The sequence below is a fragment of the Hakea prostrata genome, chromosome 3, assembly GCF_041222555.1.
Source record: "Hakea prostrata isolate BN-2017 chromosome 3, UWA_Hpros_2, whole genome shotgun sequence".
Classification (NCBI taxonomy): Eukaryota; Viridiplantae; Streptophyta; class Magnoliopsida; order Proteales; family Proteaceae; genus Hakea; species Hakea prostrata.
Window position 1 is genome coordinate 22,349,608 of NC_142602.1, and position 16,496 is coordinate 22,366,103.

Sequence of the window (16,496 nt, forward strand, 5' to 3'; positions counted from 1 at the left end):
AATTTTAGTTCCTTTCTAGCAAGTAATGAAGAAGGTCACTATAAATAGGAAAAAGATGTAGTAAATGAAGGAGCAGGCCTAAAAGATTAAAAAATAGGCATTACATGCCATTCACATCTCTTACAATTTGCAATTCTGCAATTCCCTACAACTAACCTGGTTTAATTTTTTTTTCTCCACCACATTTCATCCATTAACACTTGATCTATTGGCATTATCACACATAATTTCTAAATAGAAGTGAAACGTGACTCCATGAAACTCTTCTTTGTCAGGTCATGGTCGTCACCAACTAAATAAAACTTTTTTTCATATTCTTTCATTCTTCATTTATTATCCTTGGGATACTTGGATATGACTCATATGAGTATATGACTATTTCATCTAACTATGATTTTCATGTATTTATCGATTTTAACTGTTGTGAGAGAGCTAACTGCAGCGATCATTCTGACGTTATCCATGCATGAAACCACATCATAATCGCCAGAGAAGATCACATCTACCAGCAGCGGCAACAGCGACGTAAGAACTTCCATTCGCGTGAGAGAGGAGAGAGAACAGAGCTCAAAACCAGAAAACCAACAAATGACTTGACTTGTTTCAAACTGAACCACAATACAAATATATACACACAGCTTGAACCGGTTGATTTGGCACTGGTTCAACCTCAAGGCTAAATTTAAGATTAGCCCACTACATTAATCATTCACGTTCCATGTTCATTTTCCTAACATACATGATTTCCAGGTATATATATTCACCAATCGATACCTTACTTGCTAAATACTCCATAAAAAAACCACCTTTCTATATAAATTACATAAAACGTAGAGAAAGTTGCTCTAAAATTGATCTTTCTTGGATTAAAACTAGTAGCAGACAACAAGAAAACCCCTTAACATAGTTGACCACCTTCAAATCCCTAACCCAACAAAAATGTCAAAACCTTCAAATCCAAGACCATCAACCGCTTACCATCTACAAGGAAGAGCTCTCAACACCCTTAACTAGAAATAGGATGGCTATTAATGGATTTGGCCTAGGACCTAGGTATTGAAAATTCATATGGAAAATTGAATCATTTTCAGAAATTGGAGTAAACCATAAAACATATGATCAATATTTATCTTCTTTGGTTTTATGAGATGTAGATCTTGGGAAAACAGTATTCTATAACACACACCACGTCAATTCCAGTAAAAAAATGACATTCAATCAAAATTCAGCCTAAAATGGGATTGGAGTCACCAACTTGAAAATCCTTTTACCAAGTTTCAAGAGGAGGGTCCAGACTCTCTAGCAAGTTGCAGAAGAGGCTTTCAAAGGCCAAGTAGAAATCGAAGAAGCCCAGGGACCATTAGTTGGATATACAAATGGACCCAAGTCCATGGCCTAGCTAGTAGATTTCGCTGCCTAGAGGGGTCATGAAACAAAATGCGGATGCGGCACTTTCGTTGAAGAACACAATTGGGGCCCTAGGCTTCATTCTTGGAGACCACACAGGGGCACTTCATCTTGCGGGGTTGGAGCCTACCCCTTTTAAATCGGTGATCGTTAGAGAGGCATTAGCCTTGAGGTATGCTCTCCTCCACACCCTTGGTGAAGGAGTAGACAATGTCCTTGTAGAATCAAATTGCACAGATCTTGTTAATCCTATCACTAGGGACCTTTTGGGGCCAACTTTTTAATTCATTAATTTTTTTTGGTGAAAATAATTCATCAATTAACACTATAATATTAAGTACTGGTGTAAGGGCCTGTTTGGTTACATGAGTCTAGAGATTTCAAATCTATAGATTTCAAATCTGTGGAGTCATAATTTATAAAATTAAATGTTTGGTTGTTGAATGAAATTTGTGGATTCATCCTAAAAAACTATTTGATCGAGGTGATTTTTGTGAATGTGCAAATGTATAGCTTTTTTGAAATCTCTGGATTTCACCTCTTACCCATAAATCTACATATTCACGTTTTTAGTGTAAAAAGTTGAATCTCTAGATTTCATGAATCTGGAAATTTTTACAACCAAACGGGTATAATTCTCATATTCATGAATCTAGAGATTTGAAATCTCTGGATTCAAATAACCAAACAAGCCCTAAGAAAATCATATTGGGTCACGATTTTCGAAACTCAAAACAAACCTTGATCAACTCATCTCATAGGTCCAAAAAAATAAAAAAAAAAAAAAATAAAAGAAGCAGAAGATATAAAAGTGAATTTATTAAACAAAGCAAGAACACAACAGTGTTGGAGTACAACAGAACCCTTAAATGCCATTTTGTTGGTGATCCAAGAGCACTAAAGTTCGTAGAAAATGGAGCAATGAGGGGTACAAGTTATTACAAATTGCCATAGCTGAAAATTTTTGTGTGATTGATAATTAAGATAGGTATTGTCATACGACCAATGTCAATTTCCGTTGCATACAATCAATCTTAAACTAAGGGAGTTAGTCTCGTGGTACTAGATTAACTATATGCGACAATTGTTATTTCCATCGTAAATAATCAATCTAATACCATGGTTGTCAATCTTTGTAGTATAAGGTGATCTATGTCTAAGGTAATTTATTAGTATAGCCACAAAAAATGTCACATTTGCCTAATTTTTGTAGTGATGTACTAGCTTAATAATTTTTTATTTTGGGGTGAAATTACTAGCTTTAAAATTACCACTTTATTCCTTATTACCTTTTTTTCTTTATGGAATTGAGGTTCGTCTAGTGCATCTTGACTATATCTCTAGGGCAATAGTTTTCACATATAATTTAAATATAAGACAAGATTTTGCCTTTAGCTCTCAAAAGATTCGAACTTTTGACCTTATATTATGCAGCATTGGTCTTTTATCAACTGCACAATCTCACAAGTTCTTCTCTAGTACGAACTTGTAATTTAAAATTACCATTTTATTCCTCATCTATGAATATAATACACATTTTGTATAGATATCTTTGGTAGAAATTTAAATAGGATGAATTTTTACTCTACATCTATTTCACTCATTAATGATTGATGTAGTTAAAATATTGATTTCGACGAATGATCCGTTTGATTTTCGTTGAATATCTGAAGTGCACAAGTGATTATATTTCTAGAATCAAACCATAGTTTCAAAACTGAATCGATGGATCATTGATGCTAAGGTTGGATTGGATTCGGCTATAACCCTCAATTCAACCCGGTCTTGATGGAACCAACTTCCTCTCCATTTATAATCTTGACCTACGTTTTGTATGTCTCATGTGCATTTCATGTTCAATAATTAGAGCAGCACATACTACCTTGATTTTCATATTCATCCATCCCATACCTTTGGCCTTCTTCACATTCAAGACGAGACCTCCATGCTCTTTCAATTAACTGCATTAATCGATTGCAGAAAGAAATAGATTCATATACTCCATTTCCAGATTCTAATACCATTTGTGCCTTCTTTACGACCCCCATACCTACCATGCTAATTCCCACCAACACTAGTTCAATAATTTCTCTATTCGAACCTTTGTCACCCCCAGCAGCAGATCTAGTTAAAAACTTAAAACCAATTAACATTATCAAAAACTGCATACCAACTCAGGAGAAGCATCCTACATACTTAGCAGCACCTTCACCAAGTCTCCTTCTTCACATTATTTTACACTCCTTCAATCTCCATTTGCAGTTTTGCCAACGGAAATTAGAAGAGATTTGAATAAGACTACTACAATGAAATATCATGATTTACATGTATATGTAAAGAATAACAATTATGAGGGATTGGAGTAAACCAAGAAATAAGTAACCAAGCCGTGAGCAAGCTATGCTGCCTGTTTCTTGATGTGGTACATGTAGCTTGTATTCTGTTTCTTGCTTTTATGGCATACAAATGTAGATCTGAAGCTGTATTTGAGTGTAATCTGCTACGAGGAAAGACTAGCTACAGAGTATTTAAAGTGAAGGAAAACAAAATCTGAAATGAGAGAAAATAAAAGGAAGACCCAATATAACCTTGGCATGTCTCCCTCTCTCCTCTTCAATCTTCACAATATTCATGTATAAACAACTAAGAACAATTGTTTAGGAGATTCCAGATACCTATTTTTAAGTTCGAGTTTTTCCCCAAAAATATTTGTTCCATATGTTCCACATAGGAGGATCATCTTTTTAATATATCAAATTTTATACGGAAACACCCAAGTAAAAGGTAAGTAGAAGAGTATTTCAAGCAAATAATGGAGAGAGAAATGAGCAAGTGCTAACATTCTTCTACAAGAAATCAGCAATATGGTAACTCAAAATTTTTTTGTGGGAATATTGTTGCTTGTGTCGTTATATATAGGGTAGAGAGAGAAGTGTAAACAGAAGAAGATATGCAGGGTTTATTTACTGCAAAACTTCATTTTGTGTTGGTGTTTCATGTGAAAAAATAAATTTGGTTTAATTATTGCAAAGCTTCATTTTGTGTTGGTGTTTCATGCGAAAAAGAATTTAGTTTAAGTGCTGCACAGCTTTATTTTGTGTTGGTGTTTCATGAAAAGAAAAAAAAAAAAATTTGTGTTAGGTGCATTTTTTTTTTTAATATGGAAAATCAAATGCCGTCTATAAAAGTCAAACCCACAACATCTCCACTGAAAAATATGAATTTTACCACTTCACCAACCTTCCACTGAAAATTATAAATTTTTCTTCATAAAATCCCTCACTTGTTTATTCAATATTTCAATCGGGTGAAACAAGGGCAAACGAAATGCCTTTAATAAAAAAAAATTGGTTTGTTAATGTGACGTGTTACTTTTTTTATTCCATTCATTTTCAAAGTCTCACATATTTAATGAGACTTTTAAAAATATAAGATACAACAAAAATGGAACCTACATTTAAAAGTTTTCTACAAAATCTGCTCTTTTCCTTTTTGCTGTTTCTTTAATTTTTTTCACTTTTTTCTCTTCTTACATTTGAAATATCAATATTTGGCCCTCAATATTGAGTACAAATTTTAAAGGTAAAATAATATGATACAAATGTCATTCCTAATTATAAACTAATTCCTCAGTCCCTATTTATTCTCCCATCTCTTCTCTTTGATATTTTCTTCATATTTATTCTCTTCTCTTTTTATAAATGGGTTAATGAAATTGAGAATTTGATAGTTGAACGAGAGGTGTGAATATGTTAGCTAAAAGGTTCTACATATCTACCATCAGATCTATTAACTAAATCTGAATCGTCCAATAAAATTCCTATTTTTACTCCCATTATTTATGAATTAGTTAAGTTAACTTTTTATAACAAGCAAAACAACTCTTCTAATTGATTGTATAAACATCTAATATGTATGTATACAAAATAACAAAATTATAAATTTCACAATAGAAGACTCCATATTAGAATTTCTTCACATGAAATATTTTCACCACACATTCCCTCACCATAGAAAACTAGAAGTGCAAAAAAATAATAATAATAATAAAATAAAATAGAAGGTAAGAGAATAGAGAAATATAGCAAAGATAGTTGAGAATCTCAAGCACGAAAATAGCGATTTCTCACAACATCAAGAGGGTTTGCAGATAGTTGAGAATCTCAGACAGGAAAATAGCGATGATCATTGTTGAGAGAAACATCAAGAGGGTTTGTGAGTGATACAAGAGAAAATAAGGTACCTGTGAAATAAGATTTATTTTTCACTTCATTGATACGACAACAAAAGAAGTATTATAATCATAGATTTTCAGTGATGAACTCCTAGCTTAATAAACCTAAGTGAAAAGGTTTTTTCAGTGAAGCCATATGGAAGGAATGGAAGAAGAAGAAAGAGACGTTACAGCTAATAAGAATCCACAACTGGTGATATTAAGTTAAACCTAACTAACCCATAAATATTGGAAAGAAAAATATGTATTTTATTGGATGATTCAGATTTAGTTTAACAAATCTAACAATGAATATTTAGGACCATTCATCTAATCTATTCACATGTCCGTTCAACCACACTTTAGCCAATAAAATTTTATAAAAAACAAAAAAAAAATCTTATTAGCTATTCAAAATGTCATTCTAACTAGAAACTAACTCTTCAATCTTTATTTATTATATCCTCTCTCTTTTTTTCCTATTTATTCTCTTTTCTTTCTATAAATGTGGATTAAGAAAAATTAGGTACTCTCAATTTCTCATTTTATTTATCTTTTCTCCTTTTTTTATTTAATTTTATATTATCTGTTTCTTTTTCTTTTTTTTTTTACAATTTTTGTTATTTGATTTTATATTGTGAATAAAATCTATAGTTAGTAAGGTAATTGACTACCATTAGTTTGCATCTAACTTTTTAGGGTTCATCATCTGTTATTTTTTTTTAATTGTTGCTTTAATTTACTTATATTTTATGAAGAAAAATATTACTATCGATAATATTGCGATATTTTCGGGTATGCGAATGTTAAACCCACGAAACCCAAGTTCATGAAAGTAGAAGCATATCTCTGTTTAATGGGTTTGAGTCACTCAGGCCCAGACCCATATACAATTGCAAACCCAAATCCAACTGTCTGTATTTGAAAGTCTAAATTTCTCTTTTCTCTCATCAATCTCAACATTGGTGAAGAGAAAAGTGACCGCGGTGAAGGTTTATTCTAGCCCAACCAAACTTGTCACATTTCTCTAACAATATGGATTCAATCAATGCAGTGAGAAGGGAAAGCAAGAGATGGAGAAGAAAAGCGACTCTCCCATATATGAATTTATGTTTAAGTGGATTTATTTTAATGAGAAATAGGTTTGATTTGATTTATTTTAATGAAAAATAGGATCACAAATCATACTAAATGCATTTATATATGTTAGATAATCTTAAATTTAAACCATACCAAAAAAAAAAAAAAAGTAAAGATACCATAAATTCTACCCAAAAGAATAATCAGCAACCTCTATTAACATTAAGAAGAAATTTTCTAATATTTTTTTTTATATACAAAAGGGCTTTATTAAACCAGGGATGGGGATATTAATATTGCATCAATAAGAGTCGAACGCGACCTCTTCACTGAGAGGTGTCGATTTCACCACTAGAACGGCTTTGTGTTGGCGAAATTTTCTAATTTACATGATTAAATTCATGACACATCCAATCATAAAGCAAGATATTAATTTTTTAAATAAATTAATTAAAATAGAACTTAATGGGTAGAGGGGATCTGGATACCATAATCATTAAAAATTGATAAGTTTTCAGGATACCATACCTATTAAAAACTGAGAAGTTTTTAGGGCACACCTCCTAAAATTAATGCCACACTTTAGTTACTTTAGTTATCCATTTTATCAACGAGATCTCCTATGGGGTGAAAATACATTGACAAACGTACATAATGCCTCTAAGAAATCACCTTTAAATGCTGAAACCCTAAACCTCGTACACCTTGAAAGATAATACATAATGTAAAGCGACCACGTGGAGATTCAAATGCTCACCTCCTACTTGAAGTTTTTCATTTTAAAAAAAAAAAACCAATTAGAGCACATTACATCAACAGAAAAGAAAAGTAAGAAATACAAAAATATCCAGACTTCCAGAGAAGCAGATAAATGTTTTTTTTATTTTTTATTTTTGGGATAATGAGATTAATGCTTGTTCTAAGTTCTAACATATGGCTCAGGCAGCTTTCTCTCTGTAATTAAACTTCTCCCGTGCTCAGAAATTACAGGAGTTATCAAACCCAGGTGATGATCGAGTTATAGACATTTGTTTCTGGTCCTCTACATCTCCAATGAATAGACCGGCCTTATCCTAAAAAAAATGAAGATGATAAGCTCTGTAAGTTAAGATATAAGCGTTGCAAACCTTAATTTTTACTCCTAACATTATTCTGTAACTGCTGCGAGTTGTCTTCTAATACCTCACATATGACAATTGGCCTCTGCCTCTTTTGCAGTGACAAACAAACAGTACTGTCCATGGTAGGGTAGTTATTTGATGGGGTGGTGATGATAGCTGCAGCATCTTCAGCTAAACTGCCAAATTTCTGAAAATGCACTATATATGAAAATTAATTATCATAATATTAATTAAATGGTTTAAGATAATATGTTTTGCTTTCCAACAAATTACCATAAAATCATCCATGTCCTCCCCCAAGCCATATTGCATATGATTCATGGACAGAAGCTCAGAAAGGTACTGCAAGAAGGAAACACCAATGAATCTCTTTCTTGTTTTAGCAGAAGTAGTAATTAATAGTTGAAGGAATTGAAGCTATATATTACCTCAACTTGATTCTGTAGGGACTGGACATGGTTGATTATTGCATTCAACACAAGTTCCTTGCTCTTCATCTACTAGCAATTAAGCCACGATAGTTAAATTAACAATATCACATTGTCCAAAAGAAAAATAAACTATAATAATTATAAAATTTCTCCTGAAGCTCAATTTCCACCTGATCACAACCAGGAACAAGAGCTTGCAACTGCTTCATCTTCTTGCTAATTTTTTCTCTTCTTGCCTGAAAACCCAGATAAAGAAAAATTATTAGCTAAGCTACCCATTCTGGTAGGGTTTGGTGGAAGTTGTTTTATTATACCCTTTCTGCAATGCTATGTTTGTCTGTTGCTTCGCCTCTCCTTGCTCTGACATGAACATAGTCTGTTGGGGTGTCTATATTATGCTTTCTTTTCTTGTCTTTACCTTGTGTCACATCCTTCAATCAAGCAATATGGAGATGAAACTACTAAACTAGCTACTAAAGCAAAAATAAATAAAAGATGAAAATACCAACAAGGAATGAAATGAATTGAAGCTGAATCCCGTATTCAGTACTTACCTTAAAGTGATCATTATTTTTTTTAATCTTTTCCATTTGGGCTTCCTTCAGAGTGACTTGATCAGACCTTTGAGGCTCAATAACTGAAGATTCTCTGATATCGCCACCACTAGAGATCATTCTGTATTTGTTTGCAGAACAACCTCCTCCATCAACTGTTACATCAGGTGCAATATCGTGATGAGGATCGGACGAGTAACATGAGAAAAAACTGTTTCCTAAGTCTCCAGCAAAACCTGATGAGCTTGGAAGGACTGAATTCGGAAAGTCTGGAAGCCAGTTTGAGTCGAGAAATGAAGTGGATAAGCATGGGAATGAAAAGTCTGCCATTTGTAAAGTTGGAATTTATTTTGTGCAGTGAATTAAATAAGAACTTATTCTTGAGAACAAAACACAGAGAATAGCTAGAGTGAAAAATACCGGAGAAGTAGCAGCCTGGGAAGGTATGGGTTTTGAGACAAGAGTAAGAAGATGCCATCAGCTTTATCTAAAGAATGTAGGAGAGAGATGTGCAGGTTCTTTGCATTCCCACAGGTTCTAAGTCAAATTCAGTCAAGCCTTGTTGTGAACTCATTTTGTTTCATCTTTTTTCCTTTTCAGAAGTGTGAAAGGGCCAAGAATTAAAGTTAACAAGTTTGTTAATATAGAAATAGTAGAGTCTTTAGAATCCATCTATCCATATGGGGTGACATATGAGGTATTTCGGGGTCCCAAACTAGGAATATGCTAAAATTAGTCACGTTGATCTGAAACTAGTTCGTAAGAAGGACACCTAGCTTCACAGTGATGAACGTCATTTTTTTGCGTTTGAGATCCTTTTGAGGGTGTTTTGGGCTTTTACTGTTTTAATGACATTTTTGTAATTTTATGTTTCATCGCTTTAAGGTTCTTGGCACTATAAAGCCATGTTTTATGTGTCTTTTGGAGAGTAGTTGAATATTGTTGTTTCTGATGAAAAAACTTTTGAGAGACAGAGTTCTTCATTTTCCTATTCATTCTTCTGTTTGGCCTTGTTTTTTTGTGGTTTTGGCATCAAATAGTCTAATTATTTAGTTTGAAAAATTCATACTTTTGCTTTCAGTTAATATTTATAAGAAACACTAATTCTATGATTAATTGGACTCTTCGATAAGACCCATTAAACCGTTGGTTGTAACAAATCCGATGATCTATATTAGAACATAAGTTAAGTATAACTTAAATACCTTAACATCAGCATCATTCACTGTACATCACTCACTCTCTCTCTCATCTAGTCCTTCACCAACCAACAGATCAATTACTAGTAACTAGTGAGTGGGTCAACACCCACATATATACCTTGGAGGATGTTGATACCATAAAGACCGGTGATATCGATGGTTTTGGCCATTTTTCACGTGATTTGAAAACCGTGATGCTGGCCACAACAATCCAAGATTGTTTTCATTGAAAAGGAATTCCTTTTCCATCCTCCATCCAATTAAGGTTCATAAGTTCCAACAAAATTTTTGTATATTAAAAATATTTGGGTGATAATCTTCCAAATAGGTCTATTGTCTACTGCATGTAAGCTAAATCATTTAACACAAGATCTAGTTGAGGCTCTCCTTCTACTCTACAAGGCTTTGTTTGGGAGGAGAAACTAGATAGAAGATTTCCGCTATGTAATTCTCTCTTAGTATAATATAATACTATTCTCACCTTGGTTCCAAAAGACTTTTAATTGATAATCTAAACTGTACATTTCATTGTAGGAGGTGAGAATTGTAGAGGATGTGAACCCTACTTTTACCCCAAAAAATTCTAGAGGGACGAGAATGATCGGCTATGAGATTTTGAAATAATACTCTTAAAACTTAATAGTTTTGAAACCAAAATTAGCATGAATTAAGACTATGTACATGATTTTGGATGGATATGAAGTGACCGACACTGACTCTATGTTTGATAACACAACAATTTCCGTAAATCTAGCCAAGAATTCAGCTACTCAATTAAACTTCATCCATGGTAATAGGCTATGAATTGCTTAAGAAATGGGACCCCAAGTGTAGGTAGGTGTTGACTGAAGGTGTTTCCAGCCAGGCCAGAGTTCTGGCTTCTTTCTGTTCATTCCTAGTTGTCTTTGACTTGGCTGTTTAGTGGTATTTTATATGGCAAGAAGGTAGCAAACTTCTATGCAATGTGGGTTTGCCCCTGGCCATATTAGTGATAGAAGGTAAAAGCAGCAAGCTGTATTTCGGCTGGTTTTTATTGCATTCTAGGCAAGCTGGAATTGTGGAAAGCAGATGAGAAAAGTTCATCAAATTAGAAAGTACATTCTCCCATTCATGACAACTGTGCAACACTGTGCAATCTACGATTCAAATTGAAATTTGTGGTCGAGACGAAATATCGATCACTCATTTCACAGTTAAATTTTACCAAAAAATCGTTAATGCGAAACGAGGTGAAACGAACGGTCGAAATTCATTTGGACCAAGAGTTTTGGCGACTGCAACGGTGTTGTCGCAGCATCGAAGCAATTTGAGCAGCAATGAATTCTTTGACAGGTTCTTTCACAAAAATGGACTTCATAGTCCCCTTATTATACAATCCATCCATTCAAATCCAGAGTAACATGAAAGGCATCTCAGGAACCCTCATCTCAGCTACCCACATACTCCATAACAGAAAAAGGGGTCTTTTTCTTAGGTCCTCATCTCTGCTACCCACATACTCCATAACCAAAAAAAGTCTTTTTCTTAGGTTCCTATCTCCTTAGAACTCAAGGACACATAGGTACGAGCCTATCAAGTAAGGACGTAAAAGAGGTCTTTTTCTGTTTTGGTTATACTTTTGGTTTTTTTTTCCACAAAGCTGAACCAATTATCTTTTCTCTCTGTACAAATTTTGGTACATTCTGGGAAGTAATGAAGGAGATCTTTATAAATAGAAAAAATGTAGTAAATGCAAGAACCGGCCTAAAAGATACAAAATTATATACCAGCATTACATGCCATTAGCATCAATTTGCAATCTAGAAATTTCCTACAACTAACTTGGTTTAAAGTTTTTTTTTTTCCACCCAATTTCATCCATAAATATTTTTCCATCTATTATTGCACATAATTTTTAGATAAAAGTGAAACGTGTGTCTAATGAAATTCTTCTTGGTCAGGTTATGCTCTCAGCCGGAAAAATAATAATAATAAAAAAAAAAAAAAAAAAAAAAAAAACCGTCTCTCAGACCTTTCGTTGGTTAACCGGCGTGCTGTAACGGTGTTATCTTTATCATTCCGCAAGTTGGCCTGTATGTCGGTAAAGAGTGTGTAGCACTGATAGAGATGCACAATAGGATCTTAATGAATTTTAATAATAAAAGTGGCGTCGCACCAAAATCGTACCGCACGATAATATTGTGTTTAAACCATCTTTCACACCAATTTAATATCGAAACCATATCATACCGTATAAATTCAGTACGGTACAGTTCTAGTTTTCGGTATTTAAAGTTGGTACCATACCGATTGACACCCTCTACACCCTTAACAACAAATAAGATGACTATTGATAGATATGGATATTGAACGTTGATATGGAAAATTAAAGGGATAATTACTATTGTCCCCTTATACTTTGGTTTTATTACTAATCAAACCCCCTTTTTTGTGAAATTACTATTGTCCCCATCACTTCTAAAGTTGTTAAGTGACTGTTAACATCAAATATGAAATGTCTATTTTGCCCTTAAAAATAAGAAGTAAAAAATATGGCATTACCTTCATTTATAGAAACTATATTGCATGTCAATTATATCCTTAAAATCTTATATTTTAGAATTAGTTTTGGATTTGGTGGGACCACATACTTATGATTATTGAAACTTTCACATTTCACTTAAATTTTTTATAATCACCATGATGGAAGTTTTACAAACAAACTAGCATATAAGATCTAATTGATAGAAAATTTGGTAACATACATAATAGTCAGCATATATTAAGTGATTTTCAATTTTCAGCTTTGAATTAAATTTGATATTTCTTAATATTCTAGTTTCTATTTAATTACATATTTTCTTTATTTGGTAGTTTCTTTTAAGAAAGAAAAAAAAGCGAAATTAAAGTTAATTTTTTCCTATTAAGGGTAGTATTATAACTTGAAAAAAGAGTAAATAAGTAAAAAGATAATAGCTGGCTTATTTTTGGGATTTTGAAAAAATATATAGATGTCGCATCATTAGTAAACTGATGGAGCTTAACGGTAGGGGGTATTAGTAATTGTTGACAAAATTAAAGGTTGGAATAGTAATTTTAAAAAGTACAGAGGATAAAGTAGTAATAAAATCAAAGTACAAGGGGGCAACAGTAATTATCCCAAAATTAAATCATTTTAAAAAAATTGAAGGAAACCATAAAACATAGGGATAATTAGCCTCTTTGATTTATTACTACTTATCCCCGTACTTTAAAATTACTATTCCAAACTTAACTTTGTCAACAATTACTAATGCCCCCATCGTTAAGCCCTCGTTCATCGATAATGTGGTATCTATATATTTTTCAAAATCCCAAAAAACCCGCAATTATCTTTTTACTTATTTGCTCTTTTTCAAGTTATAATACTACCCTTAATAGGGAAAAAAAATTAACTTTAATTTCACTTTTCTTTTTTAAAAAGAAACCACCAAATAAAGGAAAGATGTGATTTTTTTTTTCTCTAAAAAAAAATTACCAAATAAAGGAAAGATGTAATTAAATAGAAACTAAAATATTAAGAAATATCAAATTTAATTCAAAGCTGAAAATTGAAAATCACCTAATTTGTTTGTAAAACTTCCATCATGGTGATTATGAAAATTTTAAATGGAATGTGAAGTTTCAACAATTATAAGTATGTGGTCCCACCAAATCCAAAACTAATTCTAAAATATAAGATTTTAAGGATATAATTGACATGCAATATAGTTTTTATAAATGAGGGTAATGTCATATTTTTTACTTCTTATTTTTAAGGGTAAAATAAACATTTAATATTTGATGTTAACAGCCACTTAACACCTTTAGAAGTGAGGAGGGCAATAGTAATTTCACAAAGAATGGGGTTTGATTAGTAATAAAACCAAAGTGTAAGGGGACAATAATAATTATCCCTAAAACATATGATGAATATTTATCTTCTTTGATTTGATGAGATGTAGATCAAAGAACGGGATTTCATTCAATCAAAATTCAGGCTAAAATGGGTTTGGAGTCACCATTTAATTTCAATAGTAAATTCAATGTTCTGTAAATTAGAAGACAGATGATGTTCATCATATGACTGATTGCAACTGTATTGAAGGACTACCATTTGGGAAGTTGCAGGCCCATCCCAAGAGCAATCGACCAGAAGCCCATCACAAGTAATGAATGAAGAAAGCAGGATTGGATGGAGCTCTGGATTAGGTAGGGGACAGTTGCTGCAAGATAAGCCTGATGGTGCCGATCACTGATCTGTTCACATTCCCTCTATGCTGCTGAGACATTGGCAATAACAAGTGCAGCCAGGCCGCCACACACAGGTGCTCCAAATGTGGATGTATTTGCTGATTCCTTGGGCCTGTACCAGCTGATTCTGGGTAAAATCGCCTAACCAAAGACTTATATATTTTAATAACAAGTGAATAAATTTTAGTTTTATGTAAAATGCAGAAGATGTGGATGATTTGGGGTGTTCTTAATTTAAATCTGATAGTAAAAAAACTCTGTATGACAAATAGACAAGAAAAAAGAAAAGGATTTCTTTATATCTAGAATGTAGTTGTCCCTAGTTAATCCACTAGCCAAAAACAAAAGAAAAAGAAAACACAAAAAACCCAAGATCCAAGATGTCTCAGTTAATTGGAATTCACTTGAATCTTTCATCTACTACAAGAGACCAGATATATACACCAAACAGTTACTCACTAAAAAAGAAACAAAAAAACACATGACAAACCAAATCATCATATCTCAACAAACAAACCTAAAACCAGATAAGATTAGCTCAACAAAAACACAAAAACCAAAGAGGAAGGATACAACATCAAAAAGAAATATTTAATCTCATTAATGGATGAATGAATGAAGACACAAACCGGCAAAGGAACGACAAAACAGCACAATGCTTTACAATACAAGAAAGAGTATTAATCACACCCAAAACAAAATAATCATATCAATAACAGACATAGTATAAGTAGGGCAAAAACCATATGACCAGGAGGTTCACATCTGTCAATTTGTTATAGTGGGCCCGAAAAATATTTAAACTGACTAATATGAGGAAGAAAAATACTACAAACTCTTTTATAGTAATTGTAGATTATAATTACCATTTTTACCACTAAAAAAACTTATAATTACTATTTTATTCTTTATCCATGGACATAATATACATTTGGTATATATCATGCATTGTCCATGTACACCCTTCATTTATTTTGCTAGGAGTGCTCTCTTTTTTTCTCCCCAAGCATGCATGTTTGATTTGCTATTCATCAGACCCTCTAGTACAAGTTACTCTTAACTTCACTTAAGTTTTATCACCGACCATATCTGAAAATAAATCTTCCTCAATGTAATAAATTTATTAAACTCCACCATTTTGGACTTCTAATGCCTGCAACAACTCTTGAACCTTCAAAACCAGCACCACCTAATTTAAGTTCTCTTCAAATCACGATGTATAACAGCAGCACCATGAGAAGCCACCCATCACCTTCAACAAGAGCTTCCTACACCCTTACAGCACCTCTGTGAAAGAATAATTGAAAAAGCAATTTATATTGAGAATTGAAAATTTTATGAGAGATTGGAGGAAACTAACAAATTGGTAAGCAATATTGTGTATATGCTTTATTTGATTATAAAATGGTGATTTTTTCCAGATTTGTTAGTATAAAAGATTCGCTCCACATTCATGTAGGAATATAAATCCGCATATATACATTTTTAGGGTTCTAATGATGCTGGGCCAATTTAAATTGAAATTATACTGATTCAGATAAGAATCAATGGAGTCCAGTCCTCTATTTAATTATGGGGTATTAAAATTCTGTGTCATATGTTAACATGATGCTTTGAGTTAAATTTTAAATTATACAACAAAAAAGGTAATACAAAACTAACTATTTTTGAAGGTGTCTTCATGCTTAATAGAATCAAGCAGGTAATTAGTATAAACCAGAACCATCGAGCCGATCACAATGATTTACTCTCACCCATTGGCAATGTATGGAACAGGTACTCCCATGCATGTTGTCAAAGAAAATTTCAAACCTTGGAACAGTGGCAACTAAATCGGAACATCTCCACCCTACATCATGAGTCAAATACCTAAAAATTCAATTTGGATGGCAACAAGGTGAATGAACCAATTTTCTGTTAAGACTGAGTGGCCTGATAACAACAATATAATTGTTGTGCAAGAAATTTAACAAAATTATGGACAAATCCTGATCATCCTAACGAAGGATTTATTGTACTCTTAAAAAATAGAAAAAGAGAGAATGATTTATGTTCTCAAATGAAGCATCTAAGACTAGTCATAATGGCTCTCGGCTCTCAATAACCTCTGTTAAGCCATTAGGACTACCACCTTTTTCTTTCAATTCTGTAAATCTCTTCTTTCCATGTGTGAAATATTAACATTTGTGACCTTGGAAAATTTTTTAATGATAAAAATAATATAAAAAGGTCATTGT

At 32.8% G+C, this 16,496-nt stretch overlaps 1 protein-coding gene across 1 annotated transcript; it reads right to left on the bottom strand.

Annotated features, from left to right (window-relative positions):
* Positions 1-7,677: 7,677 nt before the first annotated feature.
* On the bottom strand, positions 7,678-9,136 carry LOC149021609 (basic helix-loop-helix protein 80-like). Its single transcript, XM_089147468.1, has 7 exons — positions 8,807-9,136; positions 8,567-8,683; positions 8,423-8,488; positions 8,250-8,318; positions 8,095-8,163; positions 7,883-8,008; positions 7,678-7,773 (listed from the first exon to the last, which is right to left on the bottom strand). The coding sequence occupies exons 1-7, from the start codon at positions 9,134-9,136 to the stop codon at positions 7,678-7,680; spliced, it is 873 nt and encodes a 290-aa protein (XP_089003594.1).
* Positions 9,137-16,496: the final 7,360 nt, after the last annotated feature.

Bases quoted from the DNA above. Each gene is read 5' to 3' on its own strand.
- LOC149021609 (XM_089147468.1), bottom strand. From the start codon at position 9,136: ATGGCAGACTTTTCATTCCCATGCTTATCCACTTCATTTCTCGACTCA. The intron at 8,489-8,566 runs GTATAATAAAAC...CTGGGTTTTCAG, and splicing joins AACATAGCATTGCAGAAAGG to GCAAGAAGAGAAAAAATTAG. The intron at 8,319-8,422 runs GTGGAAATTGAG...AATTGCTAGTAG, and splicing joins TTGTTCCTGGTTGTGATCAG to ATGAAGAGCAAGGAACTTGT.